Source organism: Phragmites australis, chromosome 22 (assembly GCF_958298935.1).
Source record: "Phragmites australis chromosome 22, lpPhrAust1.1, whole genome shotgun sequence".
NCBI lineage: Eukaryota > Viridiplantae > Streptophyta > Magnoliopsida > Poales > Poaceae > Phragmites > Phragmites australis.
Genome location: NC_084942.1, coordinates 20,553,356 through 20,574,728, shown reverse-complemented (window position 1 = coordinate 20,574,728; position 21,373 = coordinate 20,553,356). Strand labels below are relative to the sequence as shown.

The 21,373-nt window shown below is 40.7% G+C and overlaps 1 protein-coding gene and 1 pseudogene across 2 annotated transcripts; one reads left to right on the top strand and one right to left on the bottom strand.

The window, feature by feature from the left end:
- The first annotated feature begins 973 nt into the window (after positions 1-973).
- Positions 974-9,574, top strand: LOC133904594 (kinesin-like protein KIN-14Q; annotated as a pseudogene).
- Positions 9,575-9,871: 297 nt separating this feature from the next.
- Positions 9,872-20,672, bottom strand: LOC133904755 (calmodulin-binding protein 60 D-like). Of its 2 annotated transcripts, none has more exons than XM_062346279.1 (11): positions 20,558-20,672; positions 20,324-20,444; positions 19,885-19,949; positions 19,198-19,682; positions 11,764-11,924; positions 11,461-11,658; positions 11,228-11,387; positions 11,051-11,148; positions 10,681-10,971; positions 10,450-10,528; positions 9,872-10,374 (listed from the first exon to the last, which is right to left on the bottom strand). In XM_062346279.1, exons 1-11 carry the CDS (start codon positions 20,659-20,661, stop codon positions 10,067-10,069), a joined length of 2,070 nt encoding a protein of 689 aa, XP_062202263.1. In that variant the 5' UTR covers positions 20,662-20,672; the 3' UTR covers positions 9,872-10,066. The 2 variants fall into 2 exon arrangements, with proteins under 2 accessions (XP_062202263.1, XP_062202264.1); XM_062346280.1 differs by having other exon boundaries at positions 11,276-11,387.
- Between the last annotated feature and the right edge of the window lie 701 nt (positions 20,673-21,373).

Below are 21,373 nucleotides of genomic sequence, written 5' to 3'. Positions count from 1 at the left end.
CAATGGAGAGACATGGGAAGATCCCTCTCTTTGAAGATTGTGACTTTTCATACTAAAAGGTGCGCATGGAGGATTATATCTTAAGCCAAAGAAGTGCAATATGGGAGATTGTAGAGTCCAACTATGATATTTCTGTCACTCGTACTTCTTAGGCCCAGATTGAACAATATGAATCCAACAACAAGGCTAAAAATATATTGTTCACAAGCCTGAGTCGTAATGAGTTCGACAGAGTTCAACACCTCTGTACTGCCCGAGAGATTTGGTCCACTCTTAGTGTCTTTATGAGGGCACTAACCAAATCAAGGCTTGACGCCAAAGCATATAAAATCAAGAATATCATATGTTCGTACAGAACTCCGGAGAGTCTTTGAATGCCACGTTTGATCGATTTGATGGGATTATTAGATATTTTAGATCAACTGAGGTTTTGCCTTACTCTGACCATGAGAGGACTATCAAGCTTCTCTATACTCTTGACCGTAGCATATTCGAAGTGAAGATCTCGAGCATCGAGGAGTCATCTAGTTATGACACATTAACTTATGATGAACTCTTCAGTAAGCTCAAATCTACCGAGACAGCCAAGGCGGCTAGAATAGGCCTAGGAAACCTCCTATCTCAGAAAATGGTGTTGGTTTAAATACCTAATGGTGGTAGTCAGGCTGAAGCTGTATTTTCTTGTACTAGCCCTTTACCTGGTGGATTTGCTTTGTCTTCATTGGTTTCTATCACAGAGGAGCAGGTGGACGCACTTGATGATGAGAACTTGGCCTTGATTGTGAAGAAGTTCACCGTCTTCTATAATAACCGCTGAGACTAGAGGAGAGGTGGGTCTCATGCTTGTTATGAGTGTGAAGATACCACTCACTTCAAGGCAGACTGCCACAAGCTCAAGAAGAGTTAAGATCGCAACCACGACCACGACAAGCATAAGAAGAACAGGAAGCCCTTCTTCAAGAATAGCGACAAGATGGCCAAGAAGACAGCCAAGGTAGCTTTATGGGCTTTTGTGGCAGCCCTCAGTGATATCGACACGTCCTCAAGCGAGGACGAGAGCTCAAAGGAGGAGGAGTCACCCATGAAGAACAAAGACTTCACCAGCCTTTGCTTCATGGCGGACAACAACGATAGCAGCCCCGAGCTTGATCCTTCTGAGGTATCACCTTCCGACAACTAGCTTTCTGTTCAGGTCAATACCTTGAATGATGCGCTTGTTAGCCAAGATAGATTGCTCAAGAAAGTGGTTCATGAGGTTAAAGAGCTCAAGTCTAGGCTAGAATATTCATTTTCTAAGCTTGAGTTGCTTAGGTCTAGGGTCAAGGATGAGGAGTGTGATAGTTGTCTTGTGGTTATGAGTGAACTTATCGAGCTTCAAACCTTGCGTGCTCAAGTCGTCAGTCGGCTTGCTGAGAAAAAGCTCATTGAGGAGTCTAGACCTACTCTCTTAGGCGCTTGCAAGAATCGTCTTTTACTCTCAAAGGATGTTGATGTAAAAACCAAGCGCATAAAGGAGATAGAGTCTAGATTGGAGAGTGTTCTAAGGATATGCAGTCAAACTGTTCCACCTGCATCATCCTTAAGGATAACAGCTGGGTTGGAGGGTAAGTTGAAAAGCTCATGGCTGAGAATAAGTACCTCCTTTCTCTTGTGGAGAAGTGCTAAGAAGGCATGGACAAAATGGATTTGATCTTTGCTAAGACCAAGATCTGTGCCGATAAGACTAGGTTAGCTTTGGGTTTAGGCTTTGAGATAGTTGCTTACATTGGTCATAGCAAAAATGTCTTCACCGCACCCACTACTCTAGAGTCTAAGAAACCCAAGATAAATGTTGCACAACCCATGCCAGAAAAGAACAAACCAACACCACAAATCAAGAAGAGAGAGCTTCCAAAGACATAGCTCAAGAAAGCTCCTCAGCCTAAGATGAAAGCTCCTATGACAGAATTGAGAGTGACCAACAGACTAGTCCCTGAGAGGCGCTTTGTGTGCACCTATTGCCAGAGAGAGAGAGTCACTTGGTAGAGTTCTGTTTTCGCCATAGGAGAGATGAGCAAAATGAGTAGGAGTGGTGCACTCAGGACATGTACAGCCCTTCTTTTAGTGTATATAAGCCTTTTTCCTTGCTCTTGCTCATGAGTGCCTACGCTCTTCAATTCTCTTCTAGAGGTGTTGCCCGGTGTGGATCATACCATGATTCATATGGTTTTGGTCCACGTGCCTGAGGCTTTGAGTAGCAGGGCTTTGACGGACCACGTTTTCCTCTTCGCGGTCTCGCCCTAGCGTGCTAGACCTATTTTGCCTACACCTGTTTTCACCTATTCACCTCGAGTATCTCGGTGATGGATACCCAAGAAGTTTCTTACTTACCCCAGCACTAAGTATTTGAGCTCTACTTATTTGATGTAGGTGGTAGGTCGAGGCATGGAGAATAAGTGGCTCATTGACTCTGGTTGTTCGCGTCATTTGACTGGCGATGCGTCATGATTCTCTAGCCTCACCCTGACGAACCGGCACGAGTACATCACATTCGGTGATGATTGAAAGGGAAGAGTGAAGGCCAAAGTTATGGTAAAAGTGAGTGAGAGTTTTACTCTCAAAGATGTAGCTTTGATGGAGCATTTGAGATACAATTTGCTTTCCGTATCTCAGTTGTAGGATGAGGACTTGGAAGTGTGCTTCAAGTATGATACTTCTCAAGTTCTTGATTCTTCAGGTGCTTTGATTTGTCAAATTTCTCGAGTTGGGAGAGTTTTTGGAGCTGTTTTTTCTAAGTCTTTTGGCTCTTCTTGATGTTTGAGTGTCCAACCTTCTTCTGAGCTTTGGATGTGGCATAGGAGTCCAAGGCACATGAGTTTTGATTTACTCACTTGTTTGAGTGCCCTAGCCTTGATTCGAGGATTGCCCAAGCTTAAGTTTGAGAAGAACCTTGTTTGTACTTCTTGTCAGTATGACAAGATGGTTGTTGCCTCTCACCCATCAGTCAATCTAGTGATGACTGAATGACCGAGAGAATTTCTCTATATGGACACTATTGGTCTTTCCTGGGTTCGTTCGGTGGGTGAAAAGTGATATGTACTTATCATAGTTGATGACTACTCTCACTACTCCTAGGTGTTCTTTCTTGTGAGGAAGGATGAAGTGTTCTTGCACTTTCGGAATTTAGCTTTGAGATTGTTTAAGAAACTTCCTGGTGCATTCAAAGCAATTTACAGTGATAATGGCACCAAGTTCAAGAACTATCTTTTTTGTACTTCTTGTCTCGAACATAACATTGAGCATCAATTTTCCACACCACGCATTCCTCAGTAGAATGGCGTGGTTGAAAGAAAGAATCGAATTTTGGTGGAGATGGCTAGGACGATGCTCGATGAGTATTGGACTCCTAGAAAGTTTTGGGCAGAGACTATTAGCATAGCTTGCTATATTTCCAATCGGATTTTCTTGCGTTCGATTTTAAATGTGACTTATTATTAGTTACACTTTGAGAGGAAGACGAAGGTTTCTCACATAGGAGTTTTTGGATATCGATGATTTATCCTAAGCGTGGCAATCTTGTCAAATTCGAGTCATGCTCCTCCGATGGGATTTTCTTGAGGTATTCTCTTCATGATCATTCTTACAGGATTTATAATCTTAACACTAACACCATCATGGAGTCCTGTGATGTGACCTTTGATGAATCAACTCCTTGTGCTAGCCCTATTCTTGACGTGCAGGTGATCAAGAGATAAGCGAAAGCACCTTCGTAGATGGTGACCTTCCAGCTCTCGATGATGATGAGAATGATCTACTACTTTCTACTATCACACCTACTTCAGAGCTGACTCATGCTTCTTCTACACTAGGAAAGTGTCCTACAGTCTCTACTTTTACTTTAGCTTCTTTTGAGCCTACACCAGCAGTATTTGAAGAGGAGATTGTCTCACGGTGCGAGGCACCTCAGCACATTCAGCGGAGACATCCCCCACAGCTGATGATCGGCGACCTTGGTGAGAGGATAACAAGATCCAAATCTACTCAACATGCTCATTTTACAAATTATGTGTTTGTTGCTTGTTTTGAGCCTAATGGTGTTGGACACACTCTTTCTGATTCAAATTGGGTCAATTTCATGCATGAAAAACTAGAAAACTTTGAGAGAAACCAAGTTTAGGTCCGTGAAGAGCCACCCCTAACATTCATACCATAGGAACCAAATGGGTTTTCAAAAATAAGCAATGGAGGATGGGTCTGTAGTGAGAAATAAGATTAGACTTGTGGCTCAAGATTTCACTCAAATAGAGTGAATAGACTTTGAAGGGATCTTTACACTGGTAACTAGACTAGAAGCTATTAGGATTCTTCTTGCATTTGCGGCATCTCAAGATTTCAAGTTGTACCAAATGGATATCAAGAGTGCTTTCCTAAATGATTTCATAAAACAAGAGGTCTTTGTTAAGCAACCCTCTAGTTTTGAGCACCCAAAATACCTGCATAGAGTGTACAAGCTTCTGAAAGCTTTGTATAAGCTTAAGCAGGTGACTAGGGCTGATATGATAGGCTTAAGTATTTCTTGCTAGATCATGGGTATGTGACAGAGTCGGTTGATAAAATCTTGTTCACCTTTAGGCATGATAATGATTTTCTACTTGCTCGGATATACGTGAATGAACCCTCTAGTTTTTATGGCTCTTCTCATGCTCTTGTGGTCAAGTTTGCAGAAACTATGAGTAGAAAATTTGAGATGTCAATGATGAGTGAGCTCAACTTCTTCCTTAGACTTTAAATCATGCAATATAAGCAAGGTATATTCATCCACTAGAAAAAGTACACTGAGGATTTACTGAAGAAGTTTGACACGAGCGATGTGAAGCCCCTAGCGACACTGATTATAACCTCGACCGTGCTTGATCCAGATGAAGATGGAGAGGAGGTAGACCAACGGGAGTACAAGAGCATGATCGACTCCCTTCTATACCTAACGGTGATAAGACCTAAGATCCACTTCGTCGTCTGCTTATGTGCCTGCTTCCAAGCATTACCAAGAACATCTCACTGCTAAGCGATGAAGTGCATCTTGAGGTATCTCAAACTCACCCTCGAGTATAGTCTTTAGTTTTTTGCATCTTCTTCTCTTTCCCTTCGAGGTTTTTTAGAAGCGAACTTTGCTAGTTGTAGAATTGATATAAAGAGTACCTCTGGTTCTTGTTACTTCTTGGTTACATCTCTTGTTTGTTGGTCTTCTCACAAACAGTCTAGTGTTGCGCAGTCAACTGCTAAAGCTGAATATATTGCTACTGCTAGCTGTTGTTCTCAGATTTTAGGTTAGACTTTAAGAGTGTTCCACTTTTGTATGACAACACCAGTACCATAAGCTTATCCAATAGCTCATTCCAACACGCTTGTCCTCACAATTCTCTTAGATAAGAAACCAGAAGAAATTCCGTTGGTGAGCCTACTTTGCTTGAATAGGTAGTCGATCCTTGTGCAGTGTGGTTGATGGACATTAAGAGTGAAACCTAAGACTTTGCTTATTTGCAGATTGTTGAGTTATTTCTAACCAAAGTTATTCAGGAATATGAGCATCACATTGCAAACCAGAACTTGGCATGCTCTGTTCCACTATTGACATGAAAATGTTCTTCTGTTATTATTCACAATATAATCTTGTCCAAATTACTAGGGTTCCAAAAATATCAAGATTAGATGTTTATTAGGTGTATCCTGTTGGTCGCTAAGGTCAGGATAAATTAACCATACAGACTACTACTGTACTAACTTGAGGGGGAAAATCACAGTTGAAGAACATAGGGGATATGTACACAATGACATTAATCTTCTTGAATTGGACATATTCAACTGTATGTTGGCATACAATTAGTTCCTCCATGGCAGAAGAGATTTCAATTACTAATATCTGTCACTGCTTGATGAATACAATGAAGATGGATGAAGGGAAGCAAAATATCTTGAATACGAATGAAGGGGCCAGCTTTGTAGTTCTGAATGGTGGTAATGCAAATCAACAGTTCCAACCAGAGGCAGAAATAAATTTTGATCTACAGCAGAAACAGATCCAGGTATTTCTCTTGTTCCCCATTCTTAATTTGATCTTGACTAACCTGCATGCCAATCAACCTTTTTTAGCAGTTTCTGCTGCATATAGGAATTGAGAGTTACAGTTTCGTCTGTCAAGTCTGGCATGGAACAATTGAGATTACAGTATTCTGAAGAGCTTACTAAACTTGGTAACTTATAATTGATATTTTTGCATTATCTAGATTCTTTGCTCCAAGAGTAACTAAGATGTACCATATTCTTTACTATGTTGTAATAGGGACACATTTGTACACTCTATCCAATGCGGCTTTTGGTTACCATAAAGTTCTCGAGGAAAACCGCAAGTTATACAACCAAATACAGGATCTTAAAGGTACCATTTTGTGGGTTGAAGGAGCAAGATGCACAGATAAAAGTCTACATTATATTATAAATGTTGGTTTTTTTTGTCTCCAGGAAACATTAGAGTATATTGTTGAGTGAGGCCATTTCTACCTGGACAAATAAGTACCTCAAGCAGTGTTACTGGAATGGAAGAAAGAACCATCAAAATAATCACTCCTACAAAATATGGAAAGGATGGAAGCAAATCTTTTACTTTCAACAAGGTCTTTAGCCCGGCAGCTACTCAAGGTTCTAAGTTGCTCTATAGTGCATATCGTCTAAAAAAGCTTGCCATGATTTATTTTTTTTTGAGATCAAAAGTTTGCCATGACTTGATCACTGAACTTCATGCTTTTTTTGTTAATGCAGACGAGGTCTTTTCAGATATGCAACCATTGATTCGTTCGGTTCTTCATGGCTTCAATGTCTGCATATTTGCATATGGCCAAACTGGATCGGGGAAGACCTATTCAATGGTAATAAGATATGCTAAAAATAGGGTATGCTTGAAGTGATCTTTTTCAAAAGTTTGATCATTTTATGGATGTTGTGCAGAGTGGACTTAAAGTACTAACGGAGGAAAGCCTAGGCGTTAACTATAGAGCACTAAATGATTTATTTAATCTCCAAGCACAAAGGAAGGGGACAATCAATTATGATATTTTTGTACAGATGATTGAGATTTACAACGAGCAAGTGCGAGATCTTCTTCAGGATAGTGGAAACAAAAGATATCCTTTTTCTATTGAATTGTGTGTTTCCTTGACCAGTAGAAAATACGAACAAATAGTATTTACATTCCTTTGGTTCTCTTGGAGAAATTCATAGAAACTTCTCTATTTTTCTCCTTTGATCCTAGTTTGTTTGAGGCACATTTTGGATATCCTTAACACCAAGCTACACTAGATATTAGAAGCACTTCACAGAAAGGGCTTGCGGTTCCGGATGCAAGCATAGTTCCTGTCACATCTACATTTGATATTGTAGAATTGATGAATCAAGGCCAGAAGAATCGTGTGGTAGCTTCAACAGCCATAAACGACCGAAGTAGCCGCTCCCATAGGTTTGGCTTGGCATAACTACTTCACACTGAGAAGTTCTTCACTTCATATTTTAGATTTACATTTATGATTGAGGAATCCACATGCAGTTGCCTGACTGTTCATGTTCAAGGAAGAGATTTGACATCTGAGACAATCTTAAGAGGTTGCTTACACCTTGTGGATCTAGCTGGCAGTGAAAGGGTTGATAAGTCTGAGGTTGTCGGAGACAGATTGAAGGAGGCTCAGTACATAAACAAGTCACTTTCAGCACTGGGAGATGTGTGATTACATCCCTTTCACAAAAGAACTCGCTTGTCCCTTACCGAAACAGCAAGCTTACCCAGCTTTTGCAAGAATCACTAGGTAGTGTACAAAAGCTAGTATCCTAACTTATCACTTTGTTAGTACTGGAATCTATGGCGTGAATATTTTGTTGCAATGTTCAGGAGGACAAGCAAAAACGCTGATGTTTGTTCACATAAGCCCAAAACCAGATGCTGTTGGTGAGACAATAAGCACCTTGAAATTTGCTGAACGAGTTGCCTCTGTTGTGCTTGGTGCAGCAAAAGCACATAAAGAAGGCAGTGAGGTAGAGGGAGCTCAAAGAATAGGTGTGTACTTACTCCTTACTTTTTATTTCTGTAAAGAGGCTATAGATGATGGTGCCAGTGAGATTTATAAGAAAGTTAAGTTATTTTCGGCCATTTCAGATTGCTTACCTCAAGGCTGCATTGGCTAAGAAGGAAGGAGAACCAGAAAACAATCTAAGCACAATCAAGCCCAAGCATATACAAAATTAGAAAAGGCAATGCAACACCTGCATTCCCTAAAGACAGGCAGCCAATGGAAGAAGTTAGAAACCTAGAGGTAATTCTTTTCCAGTCCATTTCAGCTCTTCTTGTAATTCACGACTCCTTTTCATTTTAAGCTTTTACATGTGCGTTGTGGTTCCAAATGTCATTAGGGGAAAAATCTGCCAAATATTCTGAAGAAAGTCAATATCTCCCGACCATAATTTGAGGACAAAGGAAAAATTAGTTCTAGCATAAAAATATCTATGACTAAAAAAGTCAATATTAAGTTGAAAAACTTTTTGGTAGATGATCTAAACAAAAGGAGGTCTCAAATTTTGGAAAAGAGGCACGCTACCATCAGTTGCTTTTAATCTTTTTGACATGCAGAACTGTATTATATATTTGATCAATATTCTCTTTGTACCTGTAATAGGTCCGGCACATTTTCACTCCAACACAAAAGAGGTCAAAATTGCATTTGTCTGGCATCCTCACTGAGAACAACTCGTCTAACTCAGTTGAGAATTGCATTGGTCTTCAGAAGGAAACAGGATTAGGGGGCTGGGTCGATAAGATGGCTGTTGGTGACAACCACTTCGAGAATTCCAATTCCTTCCTAGAGCTGGAGCCTGACACAACACAGCTTCCAACTTCTTTCTATCAAAGATACAGTCCTGTGCAGCAAACTTGTAGGGCTGAATCAGTCAGTACCTTTCGAGGACTCAGGGGACTTTGATTCTACCACTAGCTGTTCTGACCAAGAAATGGTGTTAGCCATTGGCCTAAAAGCTGCTGGTATTGCCAATAGAGGTGCCTCAACTACAAAGAAGCCTGAAGTTACATCAATGAGGTGAGTTCAGTTTCTGTTATTTACTTATATATTAAACTATTCTGTGCAAATGATTAACTTGTTCCGCTGTTTTTGAATTACTTAGGAGTACAAATCCTGCATGCAAGTCACCTTTATCACAGAAAAAGCTGCAAACACCAGTCAAAAATAGGAACCAGCTAACTTTGAGCAACATGGGTGGCAGAAGAACTCCAAATGGCAAAATTAACACTGCAAAGTAATCAATTAATTGAAGACTAATTTACTGTGACAATGCTCATCTGGACAAAGTGAGATCAGCAGGAACCATAAAATGAGTGTTTTTGAAACCCTCCAGAAGGATCAATGATGTAAATTGATTCATGTTTCGATAGGTAAACCATTTTATTACATTAAATTTGGAGAGAAGACACCCAGGACGACAGAAAGATGATAAACATGAAGAAAAATTCAAAATTGAGACTTGTACATCTTCCACACTTAGAAATTACTGTTGTATCAAGCGTCCATTAGCCATGACATAATCATGTGAATAGTTTCTTGTAATAGACATGTGCCAAGTTTACAGTTTTCTTCGATGACATGTATGTTGCCCTTTATCGCATTAAAACTGTCAGTTGCAGGCTAATTACAACTTTTCCAATGCATCTAATAGATTCACCCTTTTTCTTACAAAATAAGTTTTCCAAGAGATGAAGAAACTACATGCTTTTTACATTGTCCTGAATCCATATACAACAACAAAGAACTTGAAATCTTCAGCTTGCAAGTACTCTTACTGACAAAAGTTAAGTACTAGGTCCTTTATGTAAGAGTACAGATGCCTACTTGTTCGACAAAATCAATTCTATTTTAAGTTTAACATACTTCTCTAGAGTATCTACTTCAAAAGTGTTATATAATTTGTACATCCAGATGGATCTTTGATCCGAAGTTGGCTCTTTTACAACATCTATTCATACTTCTTAGAAGGCTCATATTGTCGGTACAAGCCTTGGCCTTGGTGGGGCACAATGAGGACCCCTCCTTGATGCCCTGGAGAGCCTCCTCACAGATGCTAGCTTCAATGCCGCTCTGATCTTGACCCACTTGCGTGGAGAAAGTGGTGTAGATGCCCCTTCACTGTTAGAATTCTGAGACAAGAAGCTCTTTATAAGTTCATCGCATGAGCTCAAGTCAAAGCTGTTTGTTCTTGATGGCTGAAATCCAGTAACAACTTGTTGTGGCTGTATTATTGTTTGACTGTTACATTGTTGGTCAGAATGGTTGCTAAATCTCTCACCTGCAGATGGCATCCAAAGTATGTGAGCATCAAAATGAGCAAATTAGCCGTAGCAGAAAATTTCAGAGCACTTACTGTTTCTTGAAAGCTGGAATTGAGATTGCATCAAAGACATGACCGCATCTGTAGATAACAAACTATTGAGAGAATGGCACTGCAGGCACACACAAAAAAAAAGATTTTGCTCAGTAAAGAATATGTAGTGTTGATAATGAATTTTTCAGTTTGAAATAAGATTCAGGCCCATATTTCAAGTAGTTTGTACTTCTGGAGAAAAAAGGCTTTATGCCTAAAAGGACGTCTTACACTGTATGATTCTTCAGAGAAATGAGATTGCTCGCGCTGTCTGTACTGATCAAATTGTGTAGCAACTTGATTAACCAGGATGCTGTTAGGAATATCAGCAGGAGGACTAGCATCTGAACTTAAATATGCTCTTTCGGTGTTTGGTATCTGCAGCTGTGTAATTCTTGGTCCAGGTAACAAGGCTCCTTGGCTTGAATTGTATGGTAGAACTCTGTTTATTATCTGCTCATGTCTCAACTGCTCATGATTGGAAGTATGCCCCTGAACAAACCTTGAGATATCGACCGGGACCTGCATGCAAATGGATGATAGTGTATCTTAGAGACTTACACTAACATCTATTGTGCATATTTAAAGCACTTCTACTTACATTACTGTATCCTTTAGAAGTGCCAAATTTCTCCCTTGAATGCCTTGATCCAAATCCCTGACCAGTTGAGGTATTCCCCAGATATGAATTGTGTTGACCTGACAACAATTGACATCAGCTACTACAGATGCCATGTTAGAGTAAGCCATGAATGAAATTCACAGAACAAGATGTTACCATAATTCAGTATCTGCTGATTTGGAAGATCACTAAACAGGGAAGTACCCTCAGCAGGGAACTTGTCGAGTGGTACAGGATGGTTGTCGACCATCTTATAGCTATACTGGAAAACATTCATATTCTGATAGGCCTCTTGTTTCAATGTCTCCACAAAATTCTATTTATGAAGAACACCAAATTATTAGAACATTATTGTGAAAATATCCTATTTTGAAGTGAGGAGACGGCACCTTCTCTACTTGGTCAAGCTGATCTATGGGCATGTAACAATCACCAGACTTCACCCCAACAAGATTATATATTGCATCGAAGAATATAACAGCATCCTTGTTCTTTACTTCATATAGATAAAGACCATCGCCAAGTTTGCACGTCATGGCATGCCCTATGATGGATTTCCATGTTGACTGTGGCATCTTGCTAAAAATCTAGATGTTCAAAAGCCAATGATCTTGTGTTAGTCCATCATAAGAAATCTACATGTCTAGATATACTATCCAGTGTATAGCAGAAGAAATTTATAGAGCCTTTACCTGTATAAGCTTCTGTTCGTCCTTCATATAAGCCTGTAAGAACTTCTGCACCGTATCGATTCCATTATTTGACAAGGCCTGGTGGTAAGCACCATTCTTACCAATCTTTTCCAAACGCCATACTTCATCGTCCAGCATCGGAGGGTAGTGCTTTTCAAACCCTGCAAGAACATTTTCATGGATGAGGCGATTTTCATGGCTCCCTGTGATCCGGGCTACTCGCCGGCATCGCAAGGTGGTCTCTCGTGAAATTGCATCTGTCGGGAAGGAGGAGGTGGATGTGCATCATGTTCGGGTGCGGGAGCACTTGGAGCGCGCGATCGAGGCTAGGGTTTTCCAATCGGTTGTTCCAGCAGAACAAGTTCATAGCGGTCTCTAGTGCGATGGATCTATGCCGGAGGAGAAGCCTTCACAACCTGCATCATAGATTATCTCTAATGCGGTGAGGGCGGGGTACTCTACAACGGAACTCGTGACTGCGGTTGACCTTTTGATTCTGGCGGATGATCCGGCGCGTCATGAAGTGACGGTGCCGAAGGATATCATCACATTTGTGGCGTGGAGGTGTTCAACGTGTGTGCGGCCGAAACCCTGGCTAGGGGCGCTGCCGAACCCAAGAATATCTCCATGGGGTACGCTTGGAGATTATCTACCGGAGCTATTTGCAAGATGAGTCTTGTAATCATTGGCAATCTGTAGCTCACCGGCGACCGATCCGGGTACTGCGGGTATTCAAATTTTGAATCAGCCTCCGCACAGTTCACATGGCGGTCCTGGTTCTGTTTGGGCTAGGAGGCTGGGGCTGGCTTCTCTCTGTTATTGTCTCAGGGTTTTTCCATCTAACCCTAGTTGTCGTGAGAATTCTGCTTGACCGCATGGCTAGACTCCTCACTGACCTCCACCAACTCGCTCGTATGCGGCTATGGTGATTCATGGGATGGCCGAAGGTGGGCGCACTGAGGGAGGTCATGGCAAAATTGGCGGAGACAGGGGCTTCGGCCGGGGAAACAGAGGTGTTAGGGACCCTCGGTTTTTCAGGCAGGGAGTTCAAGGACGCAACAATGGCGGGACTGGTGATGTTGGAAAGAAGAAGCAAGGGACTTTGTGATGTCACATTTGCGAGGAGGAACATCTCACTCCAAAATGTCTGCTTCTGCGGGCTCCAAAGCCGGCTGCAACCTTTTGTGGATTCACAGGAGATAATCTTGGCTTTTTCCAAATACCAACATATGGTAAAATAGTGCAGAATCAGCCCAAGAACGAGACAGCTACCGCTCTAATTCGTATCAAGGAAGGTGTGGTTCCTGTCGATTTAACCAAGAAAGAATTGGCTCAACTCATCTCCTTAAAATGGACGTGGTTGGTCCAAAAACATGAAGATGGGTTTATCGTTCCATTTCCATGCAAGGTAGAATTGCAAAGAATGGTGGCAATTTGTGAGGTTAGAATGAACAAAGGGGAGGAGGTCATGACTTTTCACGAGTGAGATCACAAGATAGAACCACGCCAATATTTGCAGAAGGTGTGGGTTAATGTGTATGGGGTTCCTTTTGAGATAAGATCATTCTTACCGTTGTGGGCTGTTGTAACCATTCTTGGGGCTACCCAGAAAGTGGACATGAGGTATACAAAGAGGACTGAGGTGGTCCATATACTGGTCATTGTTCTGGATGTCAAAGGCATTCCTGATGCCACTGATATTGTGGTAGACAACAGAGTGTATGCGATCTTTTTCAAGGTTGTCAAGATTCTGTAGGATGGTAAATGGGAAAACAATCCTGATAATAATAATGATGATGAAGAAGAACACCCACAGGGGGAGGACGATGATATGGAAGATAGAGCTTCTAAAAGGCTCAAGAGCGACTCAACTGATGACAAAACTGCCCCTTCTGATGATATACAGGGGGGAGACGATATGCAACAAGATGCTAAGAATGATGACTTTGCAACTTATGAGGATGGTCGTGCAAAGGACATGATAGATAATGCAATCAATATGGTTATGGACAATCTCTTATCGGAGATAGCGGATAAAGCCATTGATGAGGAGGGCACGACAGTTGAAGAGATGGTAGACTTTACTGAGGAGGGCGGGTTAGAGGATGTGATGGCGAATTTTGAGGACTCCTCTATTGATTTGGGTGTTGTCTCATAGGTAAAGCAAGCTGTGCCGGTCTCTTTGGCGCGGTCTGAGGTGGAGATGACATTTGCTGCTGCAGGTGCTATAAAAGATGCTACTTTGTGCGCATCGGCAGGACAGATTGCAGGCGAGGTCATCCCTGATGCAGCTCGGGAGTCAGAAGGGGTGGTGACGGCCTACTGCGTGCAACGACGACCGGTGGCGAAGGGAGGAGATGGTGATCTGGTGACTGATGTTGTAGTGGCAGCTAATGGTATCATGTTTGTTGCTGATGATGTGATAGAGTTGGCCGCCAAAACTGCTGAAGGCGAGCTATCGCTAGCAGTCGAGGCCCCTGTTGACATGCCAACAGACATTGGCGTGATTTCTCGTGGTGACTAGATGGCCATTGATTTGGGTGATCTAGACGCTGAGACGGTGGTCTAGGGTGCGTTGTTGCTTGCGGTCATGGTTTCCACCAATAAGACGACGGATGTTGATCGTGGCATTGAGTTGGCGAGCTGTTCTATGGGAGGCAGGTTGCTCAGACCTACCCAACCATGGTTTCTACTGGCAAGTCAGTGGATACTGGTGTGAATGATCATGGCTACGAGTTGGCCGCTGTTGTGGGTGAGCTGGACGCCGGGACGCAAGGTTCTCGATCTTGCCCAGCTGTGGTCCAAGGCGCGTCATCTCCAGTCAAGCACGGAGGTGTTGTGGCTTGGGAGGTCACGGATGTGCACTTCATGGCTTCTCAGGTTCCCAGGAGGACGGCTCTCAGTAAATTCTCAAGACAACAGCTGTAGCATCTTTGCAAGCAAAACGGGGTTAGGGCCAACATGAAAAACTCTGAAATGATTAAGGCTTTAGTGGCGCTACCAATGGTGGATGGCTTTGAGGATGTGGCCATTACAAGGGCAGCACCTCAGGAAGGGGTGGCTTCTCGGGACTTATTCATAATCCCAGAGGCTACCATGGCCGCTCGGCACCTCACTAGTAACAAACTACTAGCTCTGGGAGATGATGACTCGATGACCAAGGCGAAGCATTATGCAGCGAAGCTCAACGTAGAAGGAGGTACGCATAATTCGTCCTTTCTTTCTTTACCTAACGATGTTGTTTCTTCGAACATTAAAAACCTAGGTGTGTCTATGGGTAGAGATGATGGGATTATTAAGCAATCTGTTATTTCTACTAAAAATATATAGCTCAACCATTTATCTGTGGCAGCAAAAACACCTAGGTCTAGAGGTAGAGTAAAACATGATAGTAAGACTCTGGATCCTTATAATTTTGAGGATGAGGATGATATGGATGGACTTGATGCTACCCTTAGTCACATATGCCATGATTTAACTGAGGATCTCAATAATGAGAATTTGAACCGTGTTTGTGATAATCTAAATGTGGTCCCTAGAAAGAAAAAGCCAAATTCCTCTAAGAACAAAGGTAAGGTTCCTCGCTTGCCGAAGAAGCCAAATACTCCGTCCAAAATACATATATGATGAAATGTATATTTTGGAGCTACAGAGGTCTAGGAGACTTGGCTAAACACAATTATATTTCGAACATAGTAAAAGAACAACATATCGATTTCCTCGCTATTATGGAAACAGGTAGAAGCACTTTTCCCACTTCAACCCTTAATCATTTCTGTGGTGGTTTGGATTATTTGTGGAATGTTATGCCACCACGAGGAAGATTGGGGGGGCATGATTATTGGTGTTAATGCCTCTGTTTTTGACATTGGTTCCATAGCTGAAGGGGATTTTTATTCAAAATTCCTTTTAAAAAATAGAGAAGATGGTTTCACTTGGGCATTATATGCGGTCTATGGACCGGCTCAAGAGGAATCGAAAGCGGATTTTCTAACTGAAATAGATCATGTATGTAGTTTGGAAACAAACTCAATGATCATTGGGGGTGATTTCAACATTATGAGGTGTCCTGAGGACAAAAATAATGACAATTTCAATCAGCGATGGCCCTATTTATTCAATGCTATAATTGACATTCTGCATTTACGGGAGGTTGACATGATTGGAAGGCAATATACATTGGCAAATGACCTGAATCCACCGACTTTTGAGAAGCTAGATCGAGTTCTCATGAGCACTGAGTAGGAATATAGGTACCCAAAGGTCAAAGTTAAGGCACTTGATTGGTCTCGATCTGACCATACCCCTTTATTGCTTAGCACTTGGGCTTCCACCCGGTTTGCTACACAACCCCTTTTCAAATTTGAATTAGGATGGTTGATTTGTGATGGATTCTTTGATATGGTTGCCAACATATGGCAGAATGAGCGTAGAGGGAATACTGCTATTGAAAAATGGCAAAATAAAATTAGAACTCTACGACAGTACTTGAGAGGTTGGGCCAAACATACTTGAAAGAAAAGCAACGGCTCACTACTATGATAAATGAGCTAGATAAAAGAGCGGAAAATAATCCTTTAATGCCTAATGAAATAGTATTTAAGTATTACTTAATGAAAGGTTAGCTCATATTCTAAGAGAAGAAGAGTTTAAATGGTACCAAAGAGCTAAGGTCAAATAGCTACTAAAAGGAGATAATAATACAAAAAATTTCCACCTAGAGGCCAATGGTAAAAATAGAAAGAAAAGGATATACAAGTTGGAACAAGATGACGGAATCGTAATTAGAGAGGTCAATCTTTAAAAAAAAATCACAAAGTACTATAAAGGACTTTTTAGCAAACCAGAGCATAATAACTTTGCAATTGATGAATCATTAACTAGTGATATTCCTTAAGTAAGTGAAAGTGAAAATGAGATCCTTACTGCCCCTGTTGGTGTGGAGGAGATAAAGCGTGGAATTTTTCCAAATAGAGCATAATAAATCTCCAGGCCCTGATGGCTTTCCTACTGAATTCTATCAACTGTTCTAGGAAATCATCAATGACGATCTCATGGCCTTATTCAAAGATTTTCACCAAGGGAAATTATGTATTTTCAGTCTGAACTTCGGTGGTATTACACTAATTCCTAGAAAGATTAATGCGCTGAAGATTAAGGAATATCGTCCAATTGCCTCCTCAATGTCAGCTTCAAAATTTTCACTAAAGTTGCTACTAATCGGATTAGTATAGTTGCTAATTAGCCCCTCTCAAACTGCATTCATGCTTGGTCGAAACATAATGGAAGTAGTGATAATACTCCACGAGACCATTTATAAGTTGCATAAGAAAAACAAAATGGTGTGATCTTGAAAATTGATTTTGAGAAAGGTTATGACAAGGTTAAATGGTCCTTCCTCCAGCAGGCTTTGCGAATGAAAGGTTTTTCAGCACAATGGTGTGGTCGAATCCAAAGCTTTGTGTCTGGGGACATGTAGGAATTAAGATCAATGATGAAGTTGGACCTTATTTTCAAACACAAAAGGAGACTGAGACAAGGAGATCCCTTATCGCCCATTATCTTCAATATTGTTGTAGATATACTTGCAATTTTAATATCTAGAGCAAAAAAGGATGAGCAAATCATGGGAGTGGTTCCACACCTGGTAGATGATGGCTTATCTATTCTGCGATATGTAGATGACACCATCATTTTCAAGGATCATAACATCGAACAAGCAAGAAATATGAAACTCTTGCTATGTGTTTTCGAAAAACTATCTGGGCTTAAGTTTAACTTTCATAAAAGTGAAATCTTTTGCTATGGGACTGCTAAACAATGTGAGAACCAGTACACACAATTATTTGGTTATGATATTGGATCTTTGCCTTTCAGATATCTTGATATTCCAATGATCCACAAGAAGCTAATAAATAGTGATTGGAAGGGGGTCGAAGAAAAATTTGAAAAAAAACTGACCAGTTGGAAGGGGAAACTTATGTCTGCTGGAGGTCAATTAGTACTTCTTAACTCAGTACTGAGTTGTCTCCCCGTATTCATGATGTCATTCTTTGAAATGCCCAAGGGTGTGCTTAAAAGACTAGATTATCTTCGATCTAGGTTTTTTTGGCAAGGGGAAAACCATAAAAAGAAATATCGACTTGCTCGATAGGACATCATTTGCCAGCCAAAAGACCGGGGTGGATTAGGCATTACTAACCTCTTGGTCTTGAATATTTGCCTCCTCAGCAAGTGGCTTTTTTGACTGATTGACGAGGATGAGGTTTGGTAACAACTGCTCAGAAATAAATGCCTAGACAGTAAATCTATCACACAGGTAGAAGGAAAACCAGAAGATTCTAACTTCTGGTCTGGACTAATGAAAGTGAAACGTGATTTTCTTAGATGGGTGACTTTCCAGGTTAAGGATGGATGCCAAACTAGATTTTAGAATGATAATGGGTTGGGAGATTCCACCCTGAGCGAAAAGTATCCGTCACTATATAATGTGGTTATAAGCAAGCAAACCACAGTGGCGGAAGTCATGAGTTCTTTACTGCTAAACCTCACTTTTCATAGACCTATTATTGGAGATAAACTAATTGTTTAGCATATTATGGTGTCCAAATTATTACATGTTCAATTATGCAATGGACGGGACATCTTTAAATAGGGGTTGCATGCGAATAGAAAATATTTGGTTCATTCTATGTACACACAAATGATAGCACATCCCATTTTCGCCATAGCAAAAGTTCTATAGAAGCTTAAGCTCTCACTCAAAATCAAGATTTTCTTGTGGTGCTTATGTAAAGGAATTATTTTGACCAAGGATAATTTGATCAAAAGAAACTGAAAAGGTTGCTTAAAATGTTGCTTTTGCAACCACAACGAAAGCATACAATATCTGTTTTTTTAATGTCATTTTGCTAGATCCATTTGACATATAATAACTATTGCATTAGGATTCAAAAACCAGAAGTATATGCCATATAATGAGATATTGGCTAAGAACAAGGGGATTACTACTAAATCAATCATAGTAGGAGTGACCGCTATTTTTTGTCTATATGGCTCTACCGTAATGATATTATATTTAATAAAAAACCAACTGTAACTTTGATGCAGGGAATTTTCAAGAGAATCTCTTAGTTACGCTTCTAGATGCTACTGCAAAAAGAATAAAAAAGAGAAGATATCCTGAAATCATGTTACTGTTTGGAGACGGTGATTGTGCAAATCTTTACCAAGAATAGGTGGTCATATAATTATAGGCTACGTGGAAAATAATTTATTTTTGCATGTTTTGTTTCCTTCAGTTCGAAACATGTAATAATATTTTTTAAGCTGTATGTATTGGACGATGCAAAAAGCTAAATTTATCTTAAAAAAACTAAGACGATAGTTTTCTGAAGAAGATTGATCAAGCAATCTGGACGCAAATATACATACCTTCTAGCCTTCGCTCCTTCACGCGGAAAGGATCAGTGACTCCTTCAAGAACTCTCTCTCGAGAAGCATTTGCAAGCCTCAGCCCCAGCCTGAATTTCTTGGTGCTGGTGAAGCTGGAATTATCAGTGAAGGTTGCGTGTTCGAGGATAGCCTCCCCTCCGTTGAGCTTCAGTTTCAAATTGCCAGTGAGAAGTTGCGCACTCTTCTCTCGGCCGGATACTATATGCTTGTTAAACTCTTCAGGCGTCCAGGATTCCTCTTTTTTAGCATTGAAATTGCCATGGAGGACTACAACCTCAACTTTAGCAGAAGAAAGAGGATCAAACCTGACGATGTTTGTCCTGTTGTTTTCCAGTTTTTCAACTATAGCCACCTTAATAGCTGTTCCATTGCTTGCTTCTAATTTCATCATTGTGTAAACCGGTTTCAGACCATTCTGGAACATGAGTTGATACATTGGGCGCTGATTCCAGCCCACTAGTAATCTACAAATGGATTAAAAGAACAGTTGAATTGAGTGTAGAAGTGAAATATGCACTTTGGTAAGTATCTACGAACAAATGAAAATCTATATATTGATGCACTTCACTATGTAGCAGTAAGACATCTTTGATCATGAGATAACGTTCATACTTTTGTCAAATGGGATTTAATTTAGTCATGAAAAAGGAAAACTATATGTCTCACCTTGGAGGTGCTACTGGTGGTGCATTGAATTGTCTGAATATTGCTTTCTCTACCTCCTCTGAAACCTGAAATATCACATGTCAGAAAGGGGGAGAGTTCTTATTTCCAAAATTGAATCAACAAAACTACCCAGAACAGATCCGCGTCTATGACCTTTAATCATTGTACATGAGAAGATATCCACCTCTGAATACCGCAAAATACAATTGATAATTAAATGAAATTTTCTTTGAGCTGTTCCTTGAAACAGCTACTCAAATCTGTTCCTTCAACAATTTCAGAGGTTCTATAATCCTTACATGAACAAAATGTACTGAAAATTCTCAAGATCAAGAAATCAAGCAGCAAATGAAACACCAATAGATGTAGAGTCACAATAAAGAAGCAGTCAACCAGATGAAAAAAGAAAAGTAAAAGATTAGTCTGACCAAGCCCTTACCACTCTCTGTACCATGGAACCGAAGAACGAACGGAACATGCTCATGAACTCCTCTCCCCTGATCTCCTTGAACCCAAACAACCCCTCAAAATTGGTCCTCCTCCTCGTCCCCCTAACCTGCCTGCAGCCAAAAGAATCAGGACCACCTAATCAGTTCAGAATCAATTACAGAAAACACAGATTCCATCTGGTGTTTGTTTGAGCCCAAGAATCAAGAACCAAAGCCAAACTCACAGGACAAGTGACTGCCACCGCTTGCGAGGCAGCGACAGCTCGCCGACAGCGCCGGCATCGTCTTCGGAGGAGGACCATGGTAGGCGCCTCTTGGAAGGAGCCATTGGGGAAGAAGAGGAAGAAAGCAATTGACGAGTCCAAGGGAAGGGGGGTGATATAAAGGAGAGGAGAGGAGGCAAGAAGATGGCGGGAAAGCAGCAGGAACAAGCTGGGAAAGTTCCTTCCTTTCACTGGGACAGTTGGTGTTTGAATTTTTCTATGCTTTGGAAGACTTGCAATTGTCAATGGATTTGTTTCTTCCTCTGTTCTTGTCTTTTTCTTTTTGGCAGCGTTCATGGACAGGGATACATGGACATAGGTTCTTATGGACATAAAAATGTTCTCACAAAATTTGACATTAGTGCTTGAACACATATAAAATTTCATGAAAAAAATATTGTCATTTGTGTATTGTACAAAAAGGACAGAGAATTGTAACGTTTTGTATAAAAAAACTTGCAGAATTTTTTACTTTCGTACAGTACACAAAAGACCATAATTTTTCACAAATTTATTTACATGTTCATCTACTCGTTAACTGATGTGTAGAGCTCCTGCCTCTCTTTCGAAAGAAAAAAATACGCGAGAAAGAAACAAACACATACTTGTGAGTGCCTTTTAAGCGAAGTCAGTTTGAAGACAATTAACTTTCGTGGAAAATTATTGTGGGACACTGCAAAAGTCGTACTAACTGTTGCATGGGGGACACAGTAGGTAATAGAATAATAGTTCTAACTCATAAAGGAGAGAGAGTAGTTAAATTACTGAGATGCTCTC

Coding starts and splice junctions, on each gene's coding strand:
- LOC133904755 (XM_062346279.1), bottom strand. CDS start 20,661: ATGGCTCCTTCCAAGAGGCGCCTACCATGGTCCTCCTCCGAAGACGAT. Junction 11,925..19,197: donor GAAGGAGCGAAGGCTAGAAG/GTATGTATATTT, acceptor ATGTTCTTGCAG/GGTTTGAAAAGCACTACCCT. Junction 11,388..11,460: donor AGCTTGACCAAGTAGAGAAG/GTGCCGTCTCCT, acceptor CTTCATAAATAG/AATTTTGTGGAGACATTGAA.